Genomic DNA, 26,146 nt, shown 5'->3' with positions numbered 1-26,146 from the left:
CTTTCCCTGCTGCTGGCCAAGTGCTTTTGGTGCTTCCCCACTGCGGCCTATTGTTGCTCTTTACAACAAATGGGCTGTTGATATGAAATAGCATAATGTTTTAGTCTGTGACTGATTTTTTCCTCAAGAAATTCCTATTGTTTATTGCCAAGTGGTGATAGTTGAACTACAAAGTTTGCCTGGAGATCAGCTACAGAAGTGTTTGTTGCATTTAGGAGTTATTTTTTAGCTGCTGCTAAAACTGCAGGTTTGTGCTTCCCGTGCAACTCTGATTTGAATTGGTATAAAGCAGGTTAACTGGACAAGAAGTAATTGGGCGCTTACAGTCCTGGTATCTGCTATAGGTGGGTTGCACCTGCAAAACATTGTGAGAGGAAACTGTGTGATTTAATTTGATAACATGTACACCAATGAAATACTGAGCATGACAGCAGCCCTACAGTCACTTGCAATTCTGAGTTCTTTTTTCTGTACAGTTGCAAGGTCACTCAGTGAAAAGAACTGGTTGAATTGCTGTGTGTTTTGTAAAGCAAGTCATTTAAAAGGTGAACTACTTGCTGTTTTGTGCTTTTACTTTTCCAGTGCTGCACTGCCCTATATGGACTCTTCTCTCCGTTTCCCACCTCCAAAGTGCCAGCCATTTGTAACCATAACTCTCAATGTTCTCTCAGTTAAGCATGAGACATAATTACTGCATCATACCAAAAGGAAACTAGTCTGGTGAAGAAATCTGCACAGAGGAGTGAAAGGGGTGCATGGACTGAAGCAGCAGACAGTACCGTGGTTGTGAATGGAAGAGCAGAAGACAAGCAGTTTTGTAGGGGTTCTGTGTAGCTATTTGGACTGCTCCACAGTGATAATTTGTGGGTTTTAGTTTCCTATGACTTTCAGTGTTTAGTGGTTGGGGCTAAATATGTGAGGAAAAGGTCATGAACTAGTATAAAATATTTTGTTCTTTAGCAGTTGCACATGACCTCAGTATGTCAGCAGCTCTGTGTTTCTAGGTTGCTTAATTTTTCATTTCTTTCAGTTTGTGGGTATGTCAGGTAGTCAAAAGTGTACCTAATCATGCAAAGGTACCCCCTAGTCAATGATCATCTGGTAGTGACATGCACAATCTTGCATCTAGGGTAAATATGTTGATAAGTCATGCTGCTAACTAACTAATTAATCACTTGATCAAAAAGACAGAATAACTATGTATATGAAACATGTACATTTCAAATTCTATAGACAGGAAACTGTAATGACCACTTCAAGGTGACTGCATCTTTGTGTAGTCCATCTCTGCTGGAAGTACAAGTTTATGCTCTGAAAAGACACCTAGTGACAACAGCGAGAAGGAATTGTACCAGGGAAAGAAAAACCTTTTTACAAGAAACTGTAATAGGCTTGGAAATAGTAGCTCTTATCTCTGTGATGGACAAAACATACTGAGATACATTGGGAGAGTTTAGAAAGACAGACTTTGGGATGTTCTCTTATTTTCTGTGTCTGGTTTATATTTAATGTATAGTTTTATGGCAAACATAAGTTCTGTGAGTTAACTTTTTTTTTTTTAAAGACACTTTGTTAAAAGTTGTTCCCATGTAGCAGCTTACCAGTGGGGTATCTCTGGGAATTTCAAAGCATCTCTCTGATCCTGCATTTATCTCAGGAATGCTGTGTCAGAAATCAAAACTCTCCTCATATCTTAAGGATTATCAACTTCCCAGCCATAGCTGGAGAGTATACAGTAACAGCTATGTGAGTGAAACCTTACTGAAAGGCTGCCAGGTTGCAAGCCTTTGCAAACAACTAGGTGTATGTGTTCATTCCCATGCCAAAAATCTTCCCCTTATCTTATGTGAAGATGCAATCTTGTGATTAGTGGGTGCCAGGGGTTTATCATGATAAAGTTCAAGACATGCATTGGCTTTTTCCCAAGATCCACAGGGACATGAATTAATGTTCCAATTTCAGTGTGTCCTAAAACAGCAGTTTTCTTACTTAGTAGTAATCTTCTAGAAAAAGCGGGAAGACAAATGCAAGCAAATTAAAATAAAACAGAAATAAAAGTAACCAAAGATTAGGATTAGAAAAAAACAGGAGATTTTTCTTCAGTTAGTCTAATAAAACCCATAACCTATCACTTGCCATTTTTACTGTGCAATTTAAAATAAAACCTTAGTGTCTTCTGGCTCTTACTGCTCTTTGTGGAAACATTGAACAATGTCACTGTAGGATATTGATGCTGAGGGTTCAGAGGAGTCTAGGCTCTTAAATCATGGTCTTGTACCATAGAGCTTAAATCTGCAGCTAAGCTGTAACTTACAGAAGAGATATGTTAATAAGCTTGTTTATCTTTTTTGGAACATCGTCTATAAGCTGCTTAGTTTGGCACAGCCTGTGTTTGCACATTTGCCAGTCAGTGGTGTGTGTTTGCCTTTGTAATGGTTGGTTGTGGTATTTCAGTTAAATCTGATCAAAGCCCTTTTTTTATATGGAATGAATACGTTTTAGACTTCATTGATTTGGGACTCAAAAGTAAAAAGAATAAACTTGTTGACAAGATTAAGTCTACCAGGTAGAGGTAGAGACAGAATATGAGAATGGAGATCTGTAAATCAAGGCACATGTGCTGTGATGAGAAGCTCATCTCTTTTGGCACAGCCAACAATTCACATTCTGCAGGGGCTGAAGAGGCAAACCATTTGAAGCCTTCTCCCTGCCAAGCTGATTTTAAAGTTTTTTACAAAATCTATTGTATTCCTTCTATTATCTCTTCCCTCCATGCACCCCGCTCTGATCTCTCCTGGTTTTGAGAGTCTCTTATTCTTCCTTTCTCCTTGGGTATTTCCAGGGGGGAGCAAGAGAATGGGTATTATCTATAGACAGCAGAGCCCATAGAATGGCCCTGACATGGCAGGCTGCTTTCTTGACTCACAAAGTAGAGGTAAAAATAAGTCTCTCATCCTCTTTATTGGTCCTTTGCTCATTGCATAGGAGCCCTGAAGCAGGCATCTTTCTGGTAGTCTGAAACTAGACTGACTTACTTTGGTTTTGAATTAAAACCATTATCCCATAGGGAAACAAACGGTCACCTGTGTTTTCTGTTCAGTGCTAAAAAATGGAGTGCTGAGAATCAAATCTATAAATTCCTGTATGTCAAGAGGAATTAGAGCTCACAGAAGTATTTTAAAATTGTAGCAAGGTCATCAGTTTGGCCTGGCCTGTGTTGTATTAGGAATATTTGACTCACACCCGAGGAAAATTTGTGCCTTGAAATATATTAAAAATCAATTGCAGACTTGCCAACTTAAAAAAAAATTAAAAAAAAATAGGAAAATGTACTCAGAATTTAGGAGATATTTATAGATGTTTTTTATCTTTATATTGAAACAGAAGAATTGGTGATCCAAAACCAAGAAAGCTTTCAATGAGTAAATCCTTATAGAATTTGGCAGAATAGATCATTATTGCATAAGCCTTTGTCTGTGATGGAAGTCAGTGTTCAGCTCAGTGATCTGTGCTCATTCAGCAGTGAGTAATTGTCTGCAACACGAGGGCTTCTTACACTTCAGCATAATTGGGACTAATAACACACTGACCTTCTGGCTAAGAGGTATTATGGTGGCTAGTTCTCACTATGCCTGACCTACATTTATCAGTTCACATGCTGTAAATTCCTGCTTTAGACCTTAAATATTTGATTTTAAATGAAAAAAGGCAAACAACTAATATATGGCTATGTAGCCATGTAAATGAGGCAATTTAGCTGTCATTTTTACCATAGGGCTTGAGATCTGCTTGAAATAAACTTCAAGAAGATTTTTGTGCTGTTTTCTACTCTATTTTATTTCTCCTGTATCTGAATATTATGGTAATGGCTGTTATAATATGCAAATGTAACCAAAAAGTAGAGAGTTAATTGAAATTATGTGATACTTTGAATGTTAAGGAATAAAATGTATTTGATGGTTTTCTTCCATGTGACACATCTCTGCCCATATATGAGGTTGCTTCATTTACATTGTTATTCTGATGTTATTCTGATTACAGATTTTTAAAAAAATATTTTTGTAGATCTAAGGAAATATACTGTAAGACCACTTATTGATTAATATTTTATTCACATGCGTAGCAATATTTAACTTTTAAAGAAATGCTTATCTGCTCCATGTTTTCCACATAGTTTATGTTCTACAATATTTAATCTTGATTTTCCACTCTCTCATGCTTTCTGCCAGTTGCATTCATTTTACTTATATTAGCATTTAAATAATCTTTTGAAAGAAGAACACAAAGGAACATTTATGTTTAATAGCAAATATTTCAGTTTGAACACAATGGAGAAAAAAATAATATAACTACATAAAAAAGAACAAATGTGGGAATTTCAGAATATAAATAAAGAAACATGGCTAATGTTTATGCTTCAAATATCTTAATTTGCTTTCCAGTATGTGGTAAATATGAATCTGTATGTGATTGCCAAGCCATACTTTCATACTATGAATTAGGCCTGGAAATGGAAGCCCCTAAGATGAGTCCTGCACACGTAACATTGATCAGTTGCACCATTGAAAGGGAAGGCATACATAGTAATCATTACATTACAAATAATGCAGCAATGTATACTTATATAGTAATTATGTTTTGATTTCTCTGTTCTTGAACTATTTTAAAGATTTTTTGATTCAGAAGGTCATGGCTACTGACCAGAAGACAGAGAGAAATTACATTTAGAGTTTGGGATTTCTTTACATCACATTTTTGGACAATATCCAGCTCTTCTTTTGGCTGTGTACTTCAGAATGACACAGCTATTGGGGAAATCGGGCTTTCTTTCCTCAGTGGAAATACTGTTTATTTTGTCTGGAAAAGGCAGAATCATTTCAGTTGGCTGCTGAAGATCACCATTTAAAATAAATTCTGTTTAGAAATAGTGTGAGGCTAGAAAACAGCTCAACGGTGAGTTGTTCAAAGCCTCTGTTTTTCTCCATAGTCCAGATTTTTTTATTGTGAAGCATCAGTTTCTCCAGCCCCTAGACTGTTGCCTTTTATCTTGCTGAATACTTATGGAGCACAGTAGAAGTTGAACACTCTGAATCTTTAATAAGCTTGTAACAGAGGGGCCAAGATCTAACATGATATTTAAATGTAGGTATTATCGTAGAATTTATGAAGTAGATTTTTTTTTTTAAATAATTGTTTTCTTTAGTTAAAAGCTTTTTTTTTTTTTTTGGTGGGATATGATAATCAGCCTAAGTTTCTCAAAAAGCTTTGTGAGAGTCAGTGTCTCTTGCTCAAAGCATGTGGTTACTATATCTGGAATAGACATGTGCACACACGTGTGTAGTGTTTATAATGGAACATATGTTTTTTTTGTATTTAGAAACCTGAAACCTGTACTTACTCATTTTTATTCCTTAAATGAAAGCAAAAGGAGTGATATTGCATAATTAAAAAAACCCTGCTATCAGCAGTACTTTGCAGCTGGGTATTAGTGCTATATTATGGTGCTCATGGAGTATCTTCCTTAAAGTGAATGCCATTGCTAGGTCCTGAAAATTATAATGGAAGTGTTAGAATGTAGTTATTTTTTAATGTACTTAATAGAAAGTAAATTACTGAAGATGAGAATTGCAGCTAGATTTATATTCCCAAACTTCTTCAGGTTTTAAGGTGGAAAGATATACAAAAGATCTTAAAAGGCAAAAGTTGTGGTTGCTTACCACTGTGTCACAGCCCAGGAAAAAAACCAAAACCAAACAACAAACCAAAACCATCTAATTCTTTTGCTGGTGTGCACTTCTCCTTGGGCAGCTATTGAGAGTCTGGCAACTTGCTGAAACTACTCCCTCAGTGCAACTACACTTAAGCACACTGAAGGTCAGTAGAAGTTTACAGAAGGAAGATAATACATAGTCTTGTGTCAGAAACAGCGCAGAAAATGGAAGACTGTTGTAGCTGGGATTTCTTTTGTCTCCAGTCATTGTCAGCTGCAGATGTCCAATGTTAAAGTAACAGCTCCATCTGCACACAGGCTTCCATGCTCCCATGCAGTTCCAGAACTGTTACTTACCCTGTGAGGACCTTCTTGTAGTAGTGCTAAAAATTACTGGAGTTCTAAAATTCCTTCTTGATGCTTCCAGCATGTTAACTTCTGTATTTTCACCTGGCCAGTTCAAGAGGCCAATTCTAATTTATAAGACCAGTTGAAATGAATCCATTTATATGTAATTTTTTAAAGGTGTGTGTCTGGTTTGCTCTTGATTACTTAGATACCTGCTGTTCCATAGTTCCTGGCGATCTCAGTAGAGTCAGAGAGTAGGATCAGTAGCCTTTTTTAGGCATTCAGAGGACACAGCCATTCTGATTTCATGTTTTGAGAGAATTTTGATTGACTTAAAAGCCCTGGAAAAAGAAAACTTCTATAGAAGATTTGGTTTTACCCTCAAGGTAATTTGGTGTTTTCCAATTTAAAATAAGTTACGTGAATGATATGTTTTGAACAGACACTATATGTGCACAATTACCATCAATATGTGCACCAAAATTTGTTACTAGGAATTCTCCCATATCACCTTGCATGTAGTGTAATTGAGTGTATTGGTTAGCAGCAACTGGATAATTGTTTTTGTAACTTAGTGGGTGTGCAAAGAAATATTTCCAGCTCGTGCACCAAGATCTTACGGAGTCCACATGAATGGACACTTATTTGTAATATGTCTGTGATTTGAGTTTAATGTCATTGATGGGTATTTCTGGAATTTGATAGCTATACAGTAAAATAACTTAAAATCTCTGAAGAAGCAGACCTGGGCTTCAGTCCTTGATCATGAACGTTGGAAATATGTCCAAAAGTTTACTGTGTGTGGGTACATCAGTAAACTTGTATTAAGTTCCCAGCCCCTTCCAGGTGTTTGAATGCACACTAGAGAACAGTAGTAACAGTTTCCAGACAGTGAATGTGACAGAATCTTGAGGAGAAATCTCCTTTTTATACCTGAGTGATGCAAAATTAACTGATAACAAGGTCATAATTTAGAAGATGTCTAAAATACTTATTTTTTTGTTTGTGTTTTTTTTAGTGAATGGTTCATGTTTCAGGGAGACTGACAAATCCATGTTTTAGGCACAGTATCTTGACTTGGGGCTCAGGTGTTATTGCTTCTATTTTTTTAATACATAGTTAACATCAGCAGTCACCCTTATAATGATACGACACGTACTGCCTCCAAGTATGGTGCCTGCCTATTCCTGCCATTAAGGAGGGTTGATTTAATCAGTAACATGGTCTAGCTTCTGTGACATCCTTTGGACTGAAGAAGGGAGTCAAATACAATTCTTTTGTCCCATTCTTGCAAGAACTATTTTGTAAATATTTGACAGAATTTCTTTGATTGTTATTATTTAGGTCCAGTTTCAAAGTTACTTTATTTACAAAATGAATACTTTAAAGCTATTAAGGGAATACTCTTAGTGTGTAGTTATAGTACTGTCAACAAAACGTGATTAAATAAATTGAATGTTGAAGACTTTCAGCTTATGGTTAACACCAGGTAATTAAAAGTAAGCACTGCTGTGGGAGTGCATTGTATATCAGCTGTACTCTTTACCTCATTAGCTGGGTTTTTGCATGTTTATGGAGCTAACTTGCAATTAAAAATGCCTTTAACGCATGCTTAACAAGGCCTTTTAGGTATTTGGAATAAAGTACTGTAATTTAATTGAAATTGGTATAGCATAAATAGATGTCTTAGTAATGTGAAATAAATCTCTATGCCAAACTTGTCACTTTGCATCTTTTCCTCGTGTATAATCTTCAATGCTGACTATAAGGCCTAACGTTTAACTTGTATACAAGATGGAGATTTTCTTCAACTCCAAAGAATGTTTTGATTTGTTATATAAGTAAAACTTTATACACAAGATATACTCAATTTCATGCCCTAGCCATATTTTAAGATGTGTAAATGTTAATTCATGTGGATATGTGTTTGGATGTTTTTAGCTCTAGTATATCTTTCTTTAGTTAGTCTTTTGTTCTGCATTGGAATACTAGATGGAGTATACTGTCAAAGCAGCCTTCAGAGTTGAGAATTTATCTGAATGTTTTAACTTTGAACACTGTGCTAACTTTTTAGAAAAGTTATGTGAAGTTTAAAACCAAGTCTTAGTGTAACTAAGGTGAAAAGTGAAACTTACTTGCAAGTCACTTATCCTGCTGATCTTCTAACTGGGTCCATGTTTGTCAGGGACTTTGTGGAAGTGGGTGAGATACTAAAGTGTACTATGAAAAGTAAACAAGGGTGAAGTGTCCTTTAGGTTAGGGTAGATTGCCAAAGATTTTGGAAGAAGACAACAGGGAAGGAATGGTACTTTTGCAGGACATAGAAGTGTATGTGCTGGCTGTATAAACAAGACTCATTACATGTGAACCTTTATACAGTATTATTTACTTTTTGTCTTCATATAGGAGTGTAGTTGTCCCAACGAAGAAATCAACCATTTCCTCTTCTGCAGCTGCTATGAGTATTCCTACGAATGCTGTCAGTGTGGTTTCTTCTTTAGATTCAGCACAAGCCCCAGATTTGTCAGTAGAATCTCCTGGTGAGTAAAGGGTAAATTAAACAACTTAAATCCCAACCCTTCCTGACTTCCTTCTCGCTCCCTTACCATTCACTCTGAATAAAAGTGAACAGGTTTTTTGTTACATGTTTTTTGTTATGTGTTATATAGAGGTGAGATGCTTTTCAGTCATTATCCATTCTCAAAACACTATCAGAATCTGAGTTATTAGTCACCTTCTGTTGTAATACTGATTAGTGTGTATATATACCGTGAGTCTATGTGTGTCTTACTTACACTAACAGTATTGATGCTTATTGCTAGTTGTATTTTTTTAGAGGAGAATGGGCCAATAATCTAGGAAGATGGTGCTTTACTTTTTTTTTCAACATCTAAAGTGTACATGGTATACCATCTGAATTATCAAGTCAGACAAAAGGACGTTTGAGACCTTCGTACCCCGCATATTGCTTTGTCTGTATCATTGCTGTATTCCCTCACTTAGCAGCTTGCAGGCCTGTATTCAGTATGTGTGCCTCAAACAAAGAGTTTATCCCCTCTGATAATTTTATTATCTCTAGTTTTGATGCTGTAGCTACACAAATATAAAAACTAACCTGTTTATTAATTAAAATAATAAAAAAAAAGTTTGCTAAACTTTTTGGGGCTTCTCCATTTGCCTTCGTCTAGCAGAACAAATGCAAATGTCTGAGCAGTATTTGTTATAATTTCAAGATTTCTCAGTTTTCATAAGGCAGCCATACTATATTAACTTGTAGTCAGTGTGAATACAGTATATTCTAAAGACTTAATTTTGTTACAAATTTTTTGTTATGCAAACTATAAGCTTGTTTATGAATTGTAGGGCATTTGTCCAAAGGTGTATGTGTTAGTGCTAAGTAGGACTGAAAGTGATATGCAACTGTTTCCAATAGCTTTAGCCTGAGGTCAAATTCAGTGTTGATGCTGAACTAATTGCTTTGGACAGTTTTTTCAGTGGGGACAAAATTGAGTAGGTTGTTTATAAGCAAGCGGTCCTTTGAACCTTTAGTCTCTCTGGTCATTCTGTATGAGATAAATGATGTTTAACCTTATATGCTGTGTCAAAGACATACTTTTCTACTTAGCCATGTTTAAGTCACAAGGCTGGGTAGGATCTCATAATTGTGCCCATGAAGTCAAGACTTAAAACTGATTTGCATCTTAATCAAGGAAATCTCAGTCTGAACCTGATTATTGGTGTTTCTTTTGAATGTTTGAGTTTCTTGCTTCCTGTTTTCATGAACTTAGATCCAAATTGTAGAGACTGAGGAAAAAAAATAGTATGCAATCTTTATGTCTCTTGTACTCATGTGTCTGGAAGATGTTTGTTGCCATCTTTAGCTTCTCATTGCATTTATTGGGAACATTAAAAAGATTTTGTTTTAGCCATGATAAAGGAAAGGAAAACCTATGGAAATCTAGTATGTTCTTATTTTTGCAAATGGGAAAGTCTGTTTTGTCCCTGAAATTGCAGGAGGTGACATTGTACTAGTCTAGGAGTAATGCTGGACTAGGAAAATTAGCTGTCTGTTAAGAAGTCACACTTCTTTGGGGAAGATTACCTCTGAGAAGCTAATATCTTTTTAAAATAATAAAACCTTATCTACATTGAAATTGTTTTAAAATAGTTGCTAATTTGTTAACTTACCCAGGTTATATATGGGCTTAATTATTACAGTTTCTGAAGTCAGTATTCATTTGCTTTTAATAGAAACAAAACTGATGAATTTTGATTTTTCAGATTTAGTCCATCTTTAAAGAATATGTGGAAGAAAAAAAAAGTACTCGTGTGCCTGTAGAACGTATTAGAAATCCAGACAATAAACAATACTGGTGTAACTTGTAACTGTGTGACTTCCAGCATGTCTGGGAGTTTTGGCAATAAACTGGGCATGTAATCTGAACGGATATGCATAAAAATAAATTAATCAGGATTAAAAATAGTAGACATGTTTAGACTGGCAATCTAATTAATTAAAAGAAAAAGTAAAGGGATAAATGAAATCATGCCTTAAACAGATTAAAACGTAACTGTTTCTTTTTTCCCCCGTAAAATAATGGCATGGAAACAAAAATTTTGCAGAGTTGGAATGGTTTACACTTCTGTTGCTCATGTAAGATGTGTGTGTTGCTCATGTTTAAGTTTGAAATAAAATTCTGTATAAGGCCTTTTGCTTTTTTGAGTATACAAATAGCAAAAAGCAAATTTCCTGTAAAACCTTAGTATGATATATAGAATTTTTCCCTGAGTTCAAATCACATGTTCTTTCACTAATTTGTTTTAATGCAGCAGAGAATCAATACATTTGTTTTAATTTATTTCAGCTAACATTCATTGTAAGTCTGCTCTACTTTTGTCATTAGGAAAAAATGAATTAAATGTTTGTTAAAAGTCCTGAGACTAGGAGTTAATGTAGTGCATATAAATTCTGTGCTTTTCCACCTTTTATATTAAGGCTATTTGCTAAAAATTATTGTTATGTTTAAAGATACATTTCAGCTGTTTTTTCTGAAGTCACAAGATTTTTTTTTAAAGGGAGTTCTGTATGCATTTGTTTGATTAGTTTTTAAAAACTAATTAAGCAATCAGAACTGTGATATAATAACATAAAATGCTTACATGTGGAGACATGAGTCAATTTACTCCCAGACAGATGAAAGGGAGATACAGATGTTGAAAAAGGTTTAAACGGCAAGTGAGGATGTGTTAGTTGTAATGGGTACATAAGCATAATTTGGGAATAAGTTTTATAGTACCGTGAGCATCATCCATCTGTAGATGTGATATCAACATTGCTTGGTGAAGGTAGGATCTATGTTGAAATGTTAGTCCAGATGCTTCCATTGCCATCTCTCTGTGCTTGGGATTCAACTTCCTCCTTCCCGTTTTCTTTTTTTTTCTGAAGTCTGCATCCTGCTTGTAGCTTAAGGTCTGCGAATATCTGTGATATTTGACCCTTAAGATTGTCCTAAGCTCATATCAAGTTGATGTGACATGTCCTGGTCTACCTGAATACAAAGTGTTGACAAGTTGGAAAGATAACCATCTAAGCTCACTCTGTTCCTCTGATACTTTGAAAGAGGATGAAAACATGTTTTGGCTTCAGACAGCCTGGCCTTTTTGCAGAATTTTCTTTGCCTTTACTCATACAAGCTGAAGAGTGTTTCACAGCACAGAAAGCCTCTTCTGAAAAGAAGTGTTCTACTTGTGGTCTAAACTTGCCTATCAGTATGTTGCTGATGATGACCAATATATGGGCTCTAGTTCTGCTGGAATTGCTACTCCAATTGTTGAAACATATTGGAAATGAAGGGAGAAAACAAAACCTCTTCCTGGTCCATGTTCAGCCAATAATCTCTCTTTTATGGAGGGTGGTATTCAGCAAAAGAGCATATTATAATAATAATAAAGTAATAAACTAAGGAGGAGGAAATTGCTCAAGTTGTTTCTTCCTTGGGTTGGTTTCTAGACTGAATGTGAGATCTGATATAGAAATTCTGCATATGCTATGTCCAGGAGTAGCTATTGAAAAGGCACAACTAATGTTTGAATAGGCAGGACATGGCAGAGTTGTCTGAGCTATTTTAAATATTCTAATGGAGTACTTGTATTTTCATTTGTCACTTAGTTTTTCTTTTAAATGTTTCGATTACAGTTGTCATGTTCTAACTTTTTAAAGCTGTTTTGCAGTCTGCACTCCCACTGTTTTCTCTGATGCTCTGAGTTTCTGTTTATGTACTTGAAGGATTTCACAGGTGTTTTATTAGCGCATCACTCTAAAGAATGCAGTCTGGAGGCTTTCACTATTCAGTTTGTAAATGATAGTTCAAATATAATTTTAAAAGAGGGAACATGAAAAGTCTATAAGAAGCAGGAGGGAATTGCATCTTGTCCTTACTAGACACTGCATGTAGAAAAAACTGAGAAGTTCCACTCAATTTCTGTTGCCTGCTTCCTCTTCTTCTCACGTGAAGTTCTTTGGGTTTCACTTGTTTTGCCTCTGAGCCACACAGAGCTGCCAGCAGGATTTCTGTTTCTCCTGAGCAGGGACATGGGCTGTTCCCCAGAATGTGTAATCATAAACAAGACCAAGACTGAGATAAAAAGGATGTGGATACTTGGACGAAACCTAGGAATAAGAAGTAACAAGACATAAAAAAAGAAGTCATGACTTCTCAATTTTATTCCTACATACAGGAAAATGTACATTTTCTCCCACAGCTGGCTTGTTTTGCAATGAATGGTATTCAGTGATTTTATTCCTTGGATGAATATAACATTTAAGTTTCACAAAAAAATAAGTTAGCAGAAGAAAAATTGTGAAGAGAGTGCAGAGATAGTTCAAAACGTTCACTGGATTATAGTAACTATTTCAAAGAGAATTCCAACTTTACAATTCTAGTAGTTGGAGACTTGTTACCACAATAGAATTGTGGTTTTAAAAAATCCCAAATGCTAATGATACGCAATGGAAATGGTTTAATACAGTTTTAGTATAAAAACTGTTTTTAAGCAACTTCTCTTGAGAGGGTGCACCATTGTTTTGCGAAATCTGTTTTGGTTTAACCTACAGATGTGTTTATGTCACAGATCCCTTATATTAGCTTGTAAAACCTTTCATTGTAGTCTTGCATTATACACTTCCAGCCCCAGAAGTGTTTTTTTGAATGAGCTCATTATTTTACCAGATATTCCTTTCATAAACAGCATCAGCGTATTTTTGTATGGTAGATCTGTTGTAGAAAATTAAGAGGTGTGGTTATTTAATTCAACTATTCAGCTCTGTTTTCTTTACCTCATCTCCACCCTCCCAGAGTGAAGTATAGCATGCACTGCTTGTGCATTGCCCAGCCTACTTTTAAGTATATATGCAAAAGCATAAGGATCTTGCACAAGGCGTTTATTTAACAATATTTTATTGCTACAGACATTATTTGTTTAGACCCTTGGGGACCTTGAATAAACAATAAGGTTTCACTGTAAGGGCGCTAGACAGATGATCTATTTGCATTTTCTTTTATGTTCTTGCAAATGTCTGTAAAACTGTCAGTTTGAAGGAGCCAGTTTATCAGTGAAAGGATAAGGAAGAGATAAGTCAGTTTAGTTCCACATGTTTGAAGCAGCTACTGCACTTACTAACATGTGTCTTGTGAATGAAATTATGCTACTGAAGTATTTGCATTTTTTTACTAAAGGCAGAAAAATTAGAATGCTGCTTCTGAGTTAAATCAAGTAAAAAAAGTATTTCCACAAAAAATTTGAATTAAAAAAATTACTTAGTCTAATACTATCTAAAAACTCCTTGAAATTCTCAACTGTGATAAGTCTGAGATTTACCCCTTTTAGTGAAATATATCTTGAGTTTGGAATGTGGATTTAGGTGATGATAAGCATGAAGAAGTTCAGGCCATAAATATTCTTACATATTCTTCAAAAGGAGTATCAGTTTATATAGGTGCCTGCCTTATGCTGTTGTCAAATACAAATTATCAGTGCTTTTTCTGTTATGTCTATATTTGAAAGTTTATTTTAACTTAAAAATTCATAGGGTTTTACATTTATACCTGATCTCTTATGTGCAATTTATTTTGATTTCTAGAAGAAAAGAATCAGGTCCTATCTCTATTGTCAGTGATTCCTTTACTTCCTACTCTAGCCTTTTTTGTCAGTGCTGTTGTGTATAAAAACAGAAAACCTAACAAAAACCCCAATCCATCTCAGAAAAGAAAACAAACAATAGAAAATCCAAGTTACTCTGGATTAAATGTATATTTCTTTATTAGCCTTGTGATGGCTGTTATGCCCTTTCATTGTCCTTGCAGATGTTTCTCTTGATTTTTTTTTTTTTTTTTACTTTTTCCTTTATTTTTCTTATGGCCTAAATATTACATTGAATTATTTTACCATCATTTAGTTGTCAAACTCATACTACTGTGTTGCACATTAAAGTCTTATTTATTACAGATAAAGTGATCTTTGATTTTGCTGTGCATTCAACATGGTGGGATTTGAGTTGTATTTGCTTTTCACTTCCTAACATACCAGCTAATTGGTGGATTACTTGTCACAGGTGGTTATATGTAGTAACAAGCATGCAAGCATTTACATAACAAGACATTTTGCATTTGCAACCCTGCACGTTGAGAAGACTTTCTTATTTTGAAGGGTTTGGATGCTATTTAAGTTTTGCATTTGATTGAACTACCCAGACCTGTGTTCTCATTTCCCCTTATGAACAGTGTATGGGCTTAAATCTACCACTGGGCATGGATTTAAGAATATTTTCAAGTTAGAGGGACTTATTTAATTGGAATAGGGATGTTGGGCTTCAGGAAAAGAGCTGAGAATGCTAGTGAAATTAAATAAATGAAAATGAGAAAATAGTTTTAAAGTCTTAATCCAACAGGCAGTGTATAGTGCATACGTAAAGGGGTGTGTGTATGTTAAAAAAAAAAAAAAAGAAAGAAAAAAGAAACAATGTAACTATTAGTAGCTACTAAGTATTCCACAAACAACTGGAGTTGAATCAAGTGGTTTATTGCCTTCTGTGGGGGTTAGCTTTTCTATACAGGAGGCTCAGTTCTAATTTTGACACAGTGTGTTAATTGCTTTTCATTGGGGAATACTCAGTGTTTTTTTGTGGTTTGACTATATAAAGCTAGGTCTTACAGAAATTAAAAAAAGAAATAATCTTTGATCTTTATTAGATAAATTATTTAGGAAAAAATGCCCAGAAGATTTGCATTTCACCTTGCTTTCAGCTAACACTTTGTTCCCTACTGTCTTGTCCTTCATATTCTATGGCCCACATAAAATGTGTTTCTGACCTGGTCATCCCAGACAAAGGTCAAAGTAAGTGTTTCATGCTGAATTTATGAAAGCTTGAAGGAATCACGTTCATATTCTATCTATGAAGAAATAAGGAAGTTCAAAACTTTTCATCATTTTTATCCATTAGTTTGAATTATTAGTTTCTGTGCTGTCTTTGTTGAAAGAGTAGAGAAAGGCATTTTCCATACATGAAATAAAACCTAACATGAAACCCCAGCGTTTATGGAGGAAGCTCCGTGTGCCAGTGTTCTGGAACAGAGCTTTAAAATATGACAGGGGAAAGAAACTTAGTATCTCAGGGAACAGTCTTAGCCACCTTTTTACAAATCTATTCCACTTCAGTCAAGTAGAAAGACTTTGAAAAGTTTGAGTTGGCATGTTTTGGTAGACACTTCCAAGATCTAAACAGTTTATTTCCAGACAAGCTGCATTTAATTGGGCTTGCTCCAGTTGTAGGTAGGGCAATCAGGAATTTTTCTAAAGTTACAGTTCTGAGAAGGATCACAGCTTTGCTAAGGTAGATGGGAGAACTGAAATGAAACCCTCCTCTTTCATGTTTGGTTTCATGTTGGTTTTTTTTTTTCATCCTCCCTTTCCAGCAGCATAAGAATCTGAAACTGGTGAGGTGAGAGGAAAGAGAATAGGACAGGGTCTAAGGCTGGAAAGAGATAGGATTGCAGATGGACTAGAAGCAGTTATACTCTTGGGAAATACACAGAAGTCTGTCTGCTAAGATTCATTCCTCTCTGTAGTTTGGAATGCAATGCAAGATTTGTGAGTCACCATTCCTATCCTGGCAGCAAATATCTGTGAAATCTCTGGCTGTCTTGCTTACCCTCTCTTCATCATTGCTAATAGCAATCCATACTGCAGTATGGACATTGTATTTCTCTTTATATACTGAACAGCAAAATTTAGTATTTACGGGTTCCTACTTTGCTGATGAGAGCCATGAAGTGTCAATTTGACAGAACACAATTGCATTTTTTTTATAAGTGCAGGATACATAAATGACCCAGTCTTCCCTATCAACCTTTGAATAATTGATGTGGCAAAGTTAATAACTCATAAATGAGGTTATACCACTGCTGTCATGCTAATGATGCTGGCAGTGCAACGGAGAATTTTATCATAGCTGTCTTTGTCACAGCGCCTGTGGTGCAAAAATGTAAGCCAGGCTGTTGAAAATATCCACTAGTTTTGCATTCTGTTTCATTTTGACACAAATGGGTTTTAATTTTTGACAAAATTCAAAGGTTTTCTGTGCAAGTTACTTGAAATTGGATTAACTTTTTCAGTAACCAAAAAACATGCTTTAAAATATTACCATTTGGCTTTATATTAGTATATTAGTTATACTAGGATATATTAGTACACTACAGGAATTTTCAGGGTATAAGATGTTATTTGTATTCACTGCTTAAGATTTTAAGTGTTCAGAGAGAATCATGGCTTGTAAGCCCGGAAGGGATTGCTGCAGTGTAGCCTGACTTCCTTCATGAAGCAAACTGCAAGGCCTCTGTGGATTACTTTCCTTTTGTTGAAGCAAAATTTGAAAAGCTTGCCCTGGCATGCCTCGTAAATGTGAATGTAAGTAAACAATCTGATGGCAAACCAAGTTTGAGGTACAAAGAGTTCAAAGGGGTTACATAATCCTCACACACACTTGAAAACCATGGTTTCTCAGAGGTTGAGCTTGAGGCTTTAGTTTCTAGTCCAGTTGTCTGACATCTTGCATGTTTTCTTACATAATTTGTTCATTACTTTCTCTTGTAGGAAGGGGATCATCTAATTCGAAATTGCCGTCTGTCCCTACGGTTTCTTCAGTGCCTGAGGATTCTGCTTCAAATATGAGGTGACTTTGTCTAAACGAATGGCTACACAGCTGTGCTGTAGTTCACCTTTTAGATACTGCAGTGGATATTGTGATTCCACATCACCTAAGAATGTTGGTTTGCTAATGTTCAATAGATAATGAAGGTTTGGGAAAATGAGTGTTGGATTATTGATTGCTTCTTGCACATGTATATCACTTAAACATTGCCAAAAACTATACTGCTTTCTACTAAAATTCTACAACTTCCTTCCATTTTGTTAATCACATATCTCTCTTTATTAGTATTACAGACAGGCTTGAACATGCTTTGGAAAAAGCTGCCCCACTTCTAAGAGAGATTTTTGTGGATTTTGCTCCCTTTCTTTCTCGGACTCTTTTGGGCAGCCATGGACAGGAGTTGCTGATAGAAGGTACAAGTAAGTTTCCCTTTAAAAAAAAAAAAAGTTTTTTTAAATGTCTGCTTTGGTTTCTCTTGGAGACTTTATACATTTCTATATTTTTTTCTGCTGGCTCTGCCTTAGAAGCTTTCTCTTTGCCTTCCTAGGTAGTGTTGCTCACTGGATATCACTGCCTCCTGTTCCTTCTGTCTTTAGTCCTCTGAGGTCATTGTCATTACCTCCTCATTTTTGCCATCTCTGTTGTCTCTATGCCTTCATCTCATCTCACAGTTTCCTGTATTTCATTATGTGGGACCAACTACTGTTGTCTCTTCATTAGTTTTCAAACCCTTCCGGGAATTGTCCCATAGAAGCTGTTGTGTGAAATGTGTTTTATGCACCTTAAAAAGAGAACTTGGTGTCAGGGCTAACCCTTCAATATAAGGGTTGTATCCTTCAATACAAAGGATAGTGTAAAAAGTCAAGTACAAAGACCCAGCACTTTGACTGTGGTAATCTAAAGAGGGCTTCTTGGGAACTATGTCAGCAGAGCCTGTTATGGTGTATGTCTTGCATGTGAATCAGCACTTGACTTTTTGATTTTTAATTGGAAGGCAGTCATGCGGGTAAGAGAAGTACATTGTTGGTATTGAGAGGAGTTCTCTGGTACTTCTGAGAAAAAGAAGATTCAGGTGTGCAATAATGATGATGGAGTCCTGCAGAAAGAGACTTGAGGGTACTGGTGGATGAAAAGTCTGACATGAGACAATTTGCACTTGCAGCCCAGAGGGCCAGTCGCATCCTGGGCTGCAACAAAAGAAATGTGGCCAGCAGATTCTGCCTCTCTGCTGTGCACTGGTAAGACCTCACCTGGAGGTCTGTGTCCAGTTCTGGAGTCCTCAGCACAAGAGGGACTTGAACCTGTTAGAATGAGTCCAGAGAAGGGCCACAAAAATGATCAGAGGACTGGAGCACCTCTCCTACAAAGACTGGCTGGGATGAGAGAGAGCTGGGATTGTTCAGCCTGGAGAGGAGAAGTCTCTGGGGACTTATAACTAGGCTATGTAGTGATAGGACAAGGGGAAATGGTCTTAAACTAGAGCAGGGTGGATTTAGATTAGATATTAGGAAGGGCTTGACCAGCCTCTAAACAACCTGATCTAGTAAAAAAGGTTCACTGCAGGGGGCGCTGGACTAAATGACCTTTGAAGGTCCTTTCCAACTCCACACATTCTGTAGTTCTATGGTAGTTTTCTTTCTACTTTTCACTCTTTAAAAATGAGGCTGAATTCCGCAATACAGATATTAATGTCCTAAATTTAAATATTTATTGGAACACTGTGAATTTAGCAGCTTTTAAATATTCAGGTTGTTTAGCTATATCATAAAGCTGTTTTTTTAGGAGCAGAAATTGCAGGTTTTGTCTAGTTCAAGCAGTGAATTGATTTAGGGCCTGAGCTTGTTGCAGCTTCCAGTAATTATTAGAAGCTCATGGTTGCTTGACTTATCTGATCGCTTACATGTGAACTGTATTTGCACGAACAGATGAAGTTGCTTCCTGGGGAATTAAAGTTATTTTTTTTTACATACTTTTGAAACTACATCTTTCATGGATTATGATAGGCATCCTGTATGTAGTGCTGAATATGATTAGCATTGTCAGAAACAAAATTAGAGTATCAAACACTGGTAAGTGTTTTACTGAAGATACAAAAAATGAGACTTCATTAACCTTCACTGATATTAAGTTTATTTAGTTTAGGAATTTAGCTTGCCTATCTTTTGGGGTAGAAGAAGTGTTAGGAAGAAGTGTATGAATTGTCTTCTCTAAGATGGGATTCTACTTTTGATTATACACATGGGCATCACTTTAGCTGATAAATAATGGTAGCTGCCTTGTGAACAAATTTGTTTTATTCTTTTAGTAGGAATAACAGGAAACAAATTTTTCTTAAAGCTCTGTTTGCCATGGAGGTAAATATCCTATTTAGTTATCTTTTTTCTTCTCTGAAGATGAAGAAAACATATCTGGTTTGGAAGTATTTTGTCTGTAATATAGGTTATATATGCAGAGAGATGAGTATTTCATAAATTGGATGACCAAAAAAAGGCAGGAAAATAGCTGGGACTGTTTGAACTATCTAGACAAAAATACCCACATGAAACCAATTTTTGGGGCTAAAAACAGCTATAGACAAACCCCAAACAAAATGCAAATAATAATAATAGTCAAATTAGTTCATAAACAATTTAGAATATATAATAGGTTACTGCTTGCACTTCTGCTAAGGTTTTGTGTGAGGTTAAGGGTCAAAGTACTAATAAGAGTGTTTGGGATGTCTGCTGCCATGAAACAAAATGGAAACTTGATTGATAGCTGGGGGCTGAAAGGAGAGCATGCAATGGAGAAAGCAAAGGTCATAAAGCCATTTCCCTTCTCTGCATATATAATGACCCAATCCTTCAAGAAATAGCAAAATGTAGATACAGTGGATTAATCTAACATATGTTAACCACACTTCAGATCATTTTGACATACAAACATTTATGAAACTGTGAATAATGGAGGTAATGTATTACTATTAGCTGCATCTTTAGAGGTGAGGCATGGAATTTGTTCTCCCTCTCACATACATACTTTTATTTTGTGCTGATAAAGTGCAAAATCTAACTGGAAGTGGTATGAGAATTTCTGCTTTCTTTTGATTGTCTAAATGCTTCTAATCTATTGCACTTGAAAATAGTTTTTGTTAATAGTTGGTGCCACATAAGCCTGTATTTATGTATACAATTTTTTCCCTTTTGTAGGTCTTGTGTGCATGAAATCAAGCAGTTCAGTTGTTGAGCTGGTGATGCTTCTTTGCTCTCAGGTGAGGCTTAAGTAACAATGTTGTTTGAAATTGCTGTCTTTGAGCACAGTGGAAATTACAGTTAAAATTTTACTGTACCTTTGGTTTTAAGTTTAAGATTATGTGTAATAGGTTAAAAGGCTACATGCAAGGCCTTTTGATTAAAAAATCCCACATAGAAATTGTCTGTTCAGTTGAAAAGAGAAAGGTTTTATGTTATGTTTCTATTGAGCATTTACATAACCTTTAGGATGGTGTGCCTAAGTAATTCTATGCTGTCATTTTTGTAAGATAAAATAGAGTCAATAAAATAGTAAGGTTATAGAAACAGATTGATTTCTGCATCTTGGCATGCTGAATCCTCTGGGATTAATATAATTTTTCCTTTTGTGTAGTGGCTATGAAATGAGTGATAAATATTTTTGAAACCCTGTCATACTTAATTGATTTGACAAGTACTAAGAATTTGACACATTTAAGAAAGCATCTCTGGTTGTGAGCAGTTTAGGGCATTCTACGTTCCTAAAGGCAAAGGAATTTTAGATGTGTAAGAGCCTGAGAACTGCCTGTTCCTGTGGTTAGAACAGAGCCAGACTCCAAAGAACTTTCTTGAAATTGGTTTCTTGCTTTCTTTTTTGTAATTAAATGGAAGACTGTTTTTATTGAGCCTTTCTTTTGGTGCCTTAAAAATGATACCTTTCTGGTAGTAAATTCCCCTACTTAAAACTTTAAAATAGCCTTTTTTAATGGGAATGGTATTGGTCTAGAGGTCAAGGGTTCTGACCCATTTAAAAACCTTTGACCTTCATTTACAGCCCTTATGGTTTGCTTGCCTGACGAATAAGGATAATGTAAAATTAATGTTTCTTCACATCGATTTATTCGTTTTAGTGCCTATATTGCCAAATTTATTTAGAGTGTGCTGATAGACATTTCATGAATACAAATGAAAGAATCATAGAAGGTGTGAAAAATCGATGGTCTACATTGTCAATAAAGTGCAATAAGAACAATTACTTCTGGAGATTACACCTAATAGATTTTACAATGAACTAGTGAAGAGTAGTTATGTTTTCTAGTGTGCTTATTATTAATGAAAGTATCTGGAACTTAGCTCATCTAGATTTCCATCTTCCTCAGGAAATATTCTATATTTTTACCCTGAAAGGAATTTAATATTCCTTATGGAATCACTTGGAATTTAGAGATGGTTATTTCACATATGGCAATATGGGTGTGGACATTGTTAATGACTTCTAGAATATGAAATTGCTGCTGATTTAAAATGGAAAAGAATCTTTGATATCAGGAAATCCATATACAAGTTTTACTGTTCGTTTGTCAATGTCTTAAGAGTTACACTGAAAAATCTGAGTATTGAATATGTGTCTGACAGCTTGGTATTACCATTCTAAAAATTAGTTTTTGGTATCCGTGCTACTTGTATCAATAATCAGTGGTTGACCTTTCCTTCTTTTTTGGTAGGGTAATCTAATCTTTTTTAAAATCATGTTGTGCTCTGTACTGTACGTCGCTTGTTTGGTTTTGGGAAGTGGAAAGGATAAGGAATAAATGACGTGCTCTAATGCATCTATTTGTCATGTGTCACGATGCCACTTAATGCTAATCTAATCAAATTGAGTATATCGTGATTGCTTAGCAGTGCTAGTTGCAGAGACTGAGGTTGTTCTTTGTGAAAGAGTAGAAATAAACCAATAAAGTCACAAAGACCTCAAAGTCTTTTTAAAGTTACGTAGCAGCTGTAATTTTTGGCAGAATATGAAAAATGATGTGAGAAATGAATCTAAAATTAGCTCCAGATGTATACAGATTGTTCTCTGGTGATAATTACATTTTTCACTTTGAATTTTCCTAATTCAAAGAGGTCAGCATGGCAATCACAGAAGTGATTTATTTTGTTAAGAAGTGAACTGTCTTTTGCTACATGAAAGCTTGAGAGATATGAAATTGAATTTCAAGCCGACATTTTACAGATACTAGGAGGAGATGGGGTTGAGCTTGATTGATTTTTTTCTTTTTTCCTTTTATTTCTTTCTTTTTTTTTTGGGGGGGGGGGGGGATGGGGAGACCCAGGATAGGGGGGGAAGTGAAGTGATATCCTTTTGCTAAAATTTCAATTAATTTTTAAGAAGAGATGGAGAGGATGAGGTGCCAAAGATCAAAAGATCAGGTCAAAAACTAGTTTTTAATCACATAAATAATGTGGCATAGTTACAAAGTAAGTATCTGCAAATTTGATTTAAAACTTCACAAATTTGTCAGCCATCATTTTATGAAATAGAGAGATTGCTTTGATTAATATCCTTGGTGGTTTTTATTTTAACCTCTTTCTAAAAATTTGTTTTGAACGTTGTATATGTGATATAAGCACTTGGATTGTTTTTCTGAAACATCTGAAATTTTTTTTGTATTTAATTAGATTTGTGGACAGAATATATTTCTTCTTTTTCAGAAGTGCAAAATGTAATAATAATATTTGTCTAATTTTTTCATAAATTATGAAAATAAACCTCTTTCCCAGGTGCAGTGATTTACTAAAATTTCAAAATATATCTTTTTGTGAATTTTTTTGCGACACCTGGTTAATTTCTTCTCTTGTTTGAAGTTCATATATTTAGGCATATGGAAAAAGACCATTCCTTTTGTGTTTTAGTTCTGTGTTTAAAAGCTCATGTATTGTTTTTATGTTTAACACAAGGTAAAAAGAGAAACAGGTGGTTTGAGATACAGACAAAAGGCTTTTTCTAAGACAAAACAGTTATGTTTTCTGATAGACACACTACATTTTGGGACGTGTCTCTGTGAGCATACTTACGTTTATATAAATCTATCAAAACATAAAGAAATCCTTCATTTAATATTACTGCAAAGTGTTCCTGCTTATTTGACATTAATATCATTTTTGAAAGGATCGACGTTGCATTCAAGGCCGCTTTATAAAAGCGTTGTGTTGCTCATCCTAATTCAGTCTGACACACATTCCAATAACACTACCTCCCTTCTAGGGTTTAAAACTAAATTTATGGCTGAGCATTGTGAAGTGCATCATTTAAAAATGGTTTCAACCCAAAACATCTAATAAATAAATAATGTGTATGGCTACTCAGTAGCAGACTTTCCAGACTAGAAATCATTCCATCGGATACTCAACAGTCCACTATCGGAGAGGGCTGTCAGATAAATCTTATAGTAGCTGCATTCATGTCCTGTAAATCACATGTTATTGTCTGAGCCTTCTGCCAGGTCATCTATTCTTTTCCCATTTATCAGAAATGCATACAGTACAGTGGACCTAGAAGCACCATCTAGTCTGGCCTGGCATCCTGTCAGGGTAATTAAACCAGCCAAAAGAGAGAAGTCCTGTGTCTATTATCCTTTTAAAAGAGTGACGTCAGGATGTGAAAGCTGCTCATGTGCTCCTGCGAGGCTTCTGCATGGGGAAGCTGTGATATCACCCATGAATAAAGCGTTTTCATCTAAAAGGACTCTCACTCTATGCCTAAAACACAAATGGGCATGTATGAATTTGAGTGTGTGTTTATCCATAAAGCCAATATCCTACTGTGCTTCCTTTTTTTGGTCAGGTGTTTTCTTGAGATACATGACTAAGCAGGAGAAACTGCCATCTTCCCTACAAACTCATGAAAGTATTGAAAACGTTTGTTCGTGGCTCACATGCATGAAGCATTTGTCCTATTAGTGTACCTCCAAGGTGAAAAGGTACAAAAGTAGGTGAAATAGGTTCCATAATTCTCCTAGATGCCTTTGAATTTAGAGGATTTGCAGCACTTGAAAAATGCTTCTTTCTGTAGTAAATCAACTGAATTGTCAATGGAATATGTGAAAGAGAGCTAATTAGGTGGTTCTTGTCAGATCCATCTTTGACTTAAGAGTATTTTCCTTCTGAATCCAGATTTTCTAGACCATAAAATAAACTTTCACTAACTGACTCAAATAATGTTCAGCTCTGGTATAATTTTCTAGAATTGGTGGAATCACACCCAAACCTTTGAAATGTTTGCAATTAAGAATTAAGGAATACTGCAGCAACTTTAATGATTCCTCCACCACCACTACCCACACACATACCTGGTTTGCTGGTTCAAGGTATAAAAAGCTTTTTGGTTCTTCCTTCCTCTGCTCCCTGTTGTTTCAAAGAGATTGAGGGCAAATTCTTGATAGCTGATAGCATATATATAACTAAATGTTTTAATACACTTAATCTCTAAGTATTTTATCTTCTAGAAATATTAATATGATATATTGCAATATAACGACATAGCTGTAGCTCTTAGATTTATATTGAACCTTGATAAAGTATATCTTTCATGGGGAGATAGAAGAGGTAATCATAAACTCTGATACTCCCAATTTTTATTTGTACACAGTGATAGCATCTGCTCATATGGCCCAATGAAATATGATTATAGTTGAATATCTTGTGTGCTGTATTCATAGTTTTGGGTTTGTTTTTTTTGCAGAGAAAAGCATAATCTAAGGCAATGTATGTGGATGTTCAAAATATAGCAGAAGCTTATTAGTAGTAGTATTAAAGCAGAAAAAATTACACTGTGAATGTTGGTCTTACTGTCTGTGTAGGTAAAGTTACAGGTCTTCAGCTCTTTTTTTCTTGTCCAACTCAGCTCAACAAATCCCATCACTGGTTAAAGGGTGAAATGTTTCCAAAAGGTTTTTGTTTGGCATGATCTTTCTTTCATAGGTTACTGAATCACTTTGCTAATGGATTCTGTTGCTCATAAAGCAGGCAATCTTAATGTATTAATCTTTTGCAGTATCTTTGTCGCATCGTGTCTTTTACTCTGATAGGGAGTCTTAATTATTTAAACTATATCAGCACATGCCATCCAGTCATGCACCCGTACAAACAACATGGTCATGTATTTCCCCCAAGGAAGAGCAATAGGGTGGTAGTTAAGATTCTGATTTTTCAGAAGGTTTTTTGCTCTCCCTCACCCCTCCTGCACCCCAGTACTTTGATGCTCATAAAATGCAATGGGATATCCAGGCTTTTCTGGGTATTGTGTGCTCAGAAAAAAGCCTTGTATCAACCATCAAAATTCATTACTTCAGGACTGAATTTCTGCTGCGTGTTCTAAAATGTAGAAAGCCTTTGAATTACTCAGAGGTTTTAGCTGATGTAGAGGATGGCTAGTTCTCAGTGTTTTTTACTTGCAGAGAGAACACATTATACTGATGCTCTGTGATCTGTACTGGTTCCTAATTTACTTTTAAGTGCAATTTGATGTGATGGATAACTGTAGTGATTGCTATGAAGTTTTAATTTAGTTGAGCATAGATTGAAGAATTATGCCACTCTGATAAACATGGCAGTTGAACACAGCAGAAGCACCAAAACTCTTTAACAGTATCCTGGTTTAGATATGACTAGAACAAATACTGTTTGAATACTTTTTATGTGCCTCTAGTGTTAGATGATGACATTTTAATCCAGGTATTTTTCCATGTAATGTTCTAACATCTGAAAGTAAGTTTGAAAAGGATCTACTGTTAATCCTATTTAGATGATATCAGAAGTTGGAGGTTTTCATTTTTATGCAGTGTGAACTTCTGCCAATAGGATCTTTGTCAAAGATGAATGTAGCTATAGTTG

At 35.5% G+C, this 26,146-nt stretch overlaps 1 protein-coding gene across 1 annotated transcript in view; it reads left to right on the top strand.

The window, feature by feature from the left end:
• Positions 1-26,146, top strand: part of LRBA (LPS-responsive vesicle trafficking, beach and anchor containing) — a 408,793-nt gene that overhangs the window by 91,809 nt on the left and 290,838 nt on the right. Inside the window, exons 30-33 of the mRNA XM_010009006.1 lie at positions 8,465-8,598; positions 17,207-17,285; positions 17,550-17,677; positions 20,453-20,514. Of these exons, the coding sequence (XP_010007308.1) occupies positions 8,465-8,598; positions 17,207-17,285; positions 17,550-17,677; positions 20,453-20,514 (403 nt within the window). The remainder of the gene's footprint in view (positions 1-8,464; positions 8,599-17,206; positions 17,286-17,549; positions 17,678-20,452; positions 20,515-26,146) is intronic.

This window comes from Chaetura pelagica, unplaced genomic scaffold (genome assembly GCF_000747805.2).
Source record: "Chaetura pelagica isolate M959 unplaced genomic scaffold, ChaPel_1.0 scaffold221, whole genome shotgun sequence".
In the NCBI taxonomy this organism is placed as follows: Eukaryota; Metazoa; Chordata; class Aves; order Apodiformes; family Apodidae; genus Chaetura; species Chaetura pelagica.
This window is presented reverse-complemented; position numbering and strand designations above follow the sequence as displayed.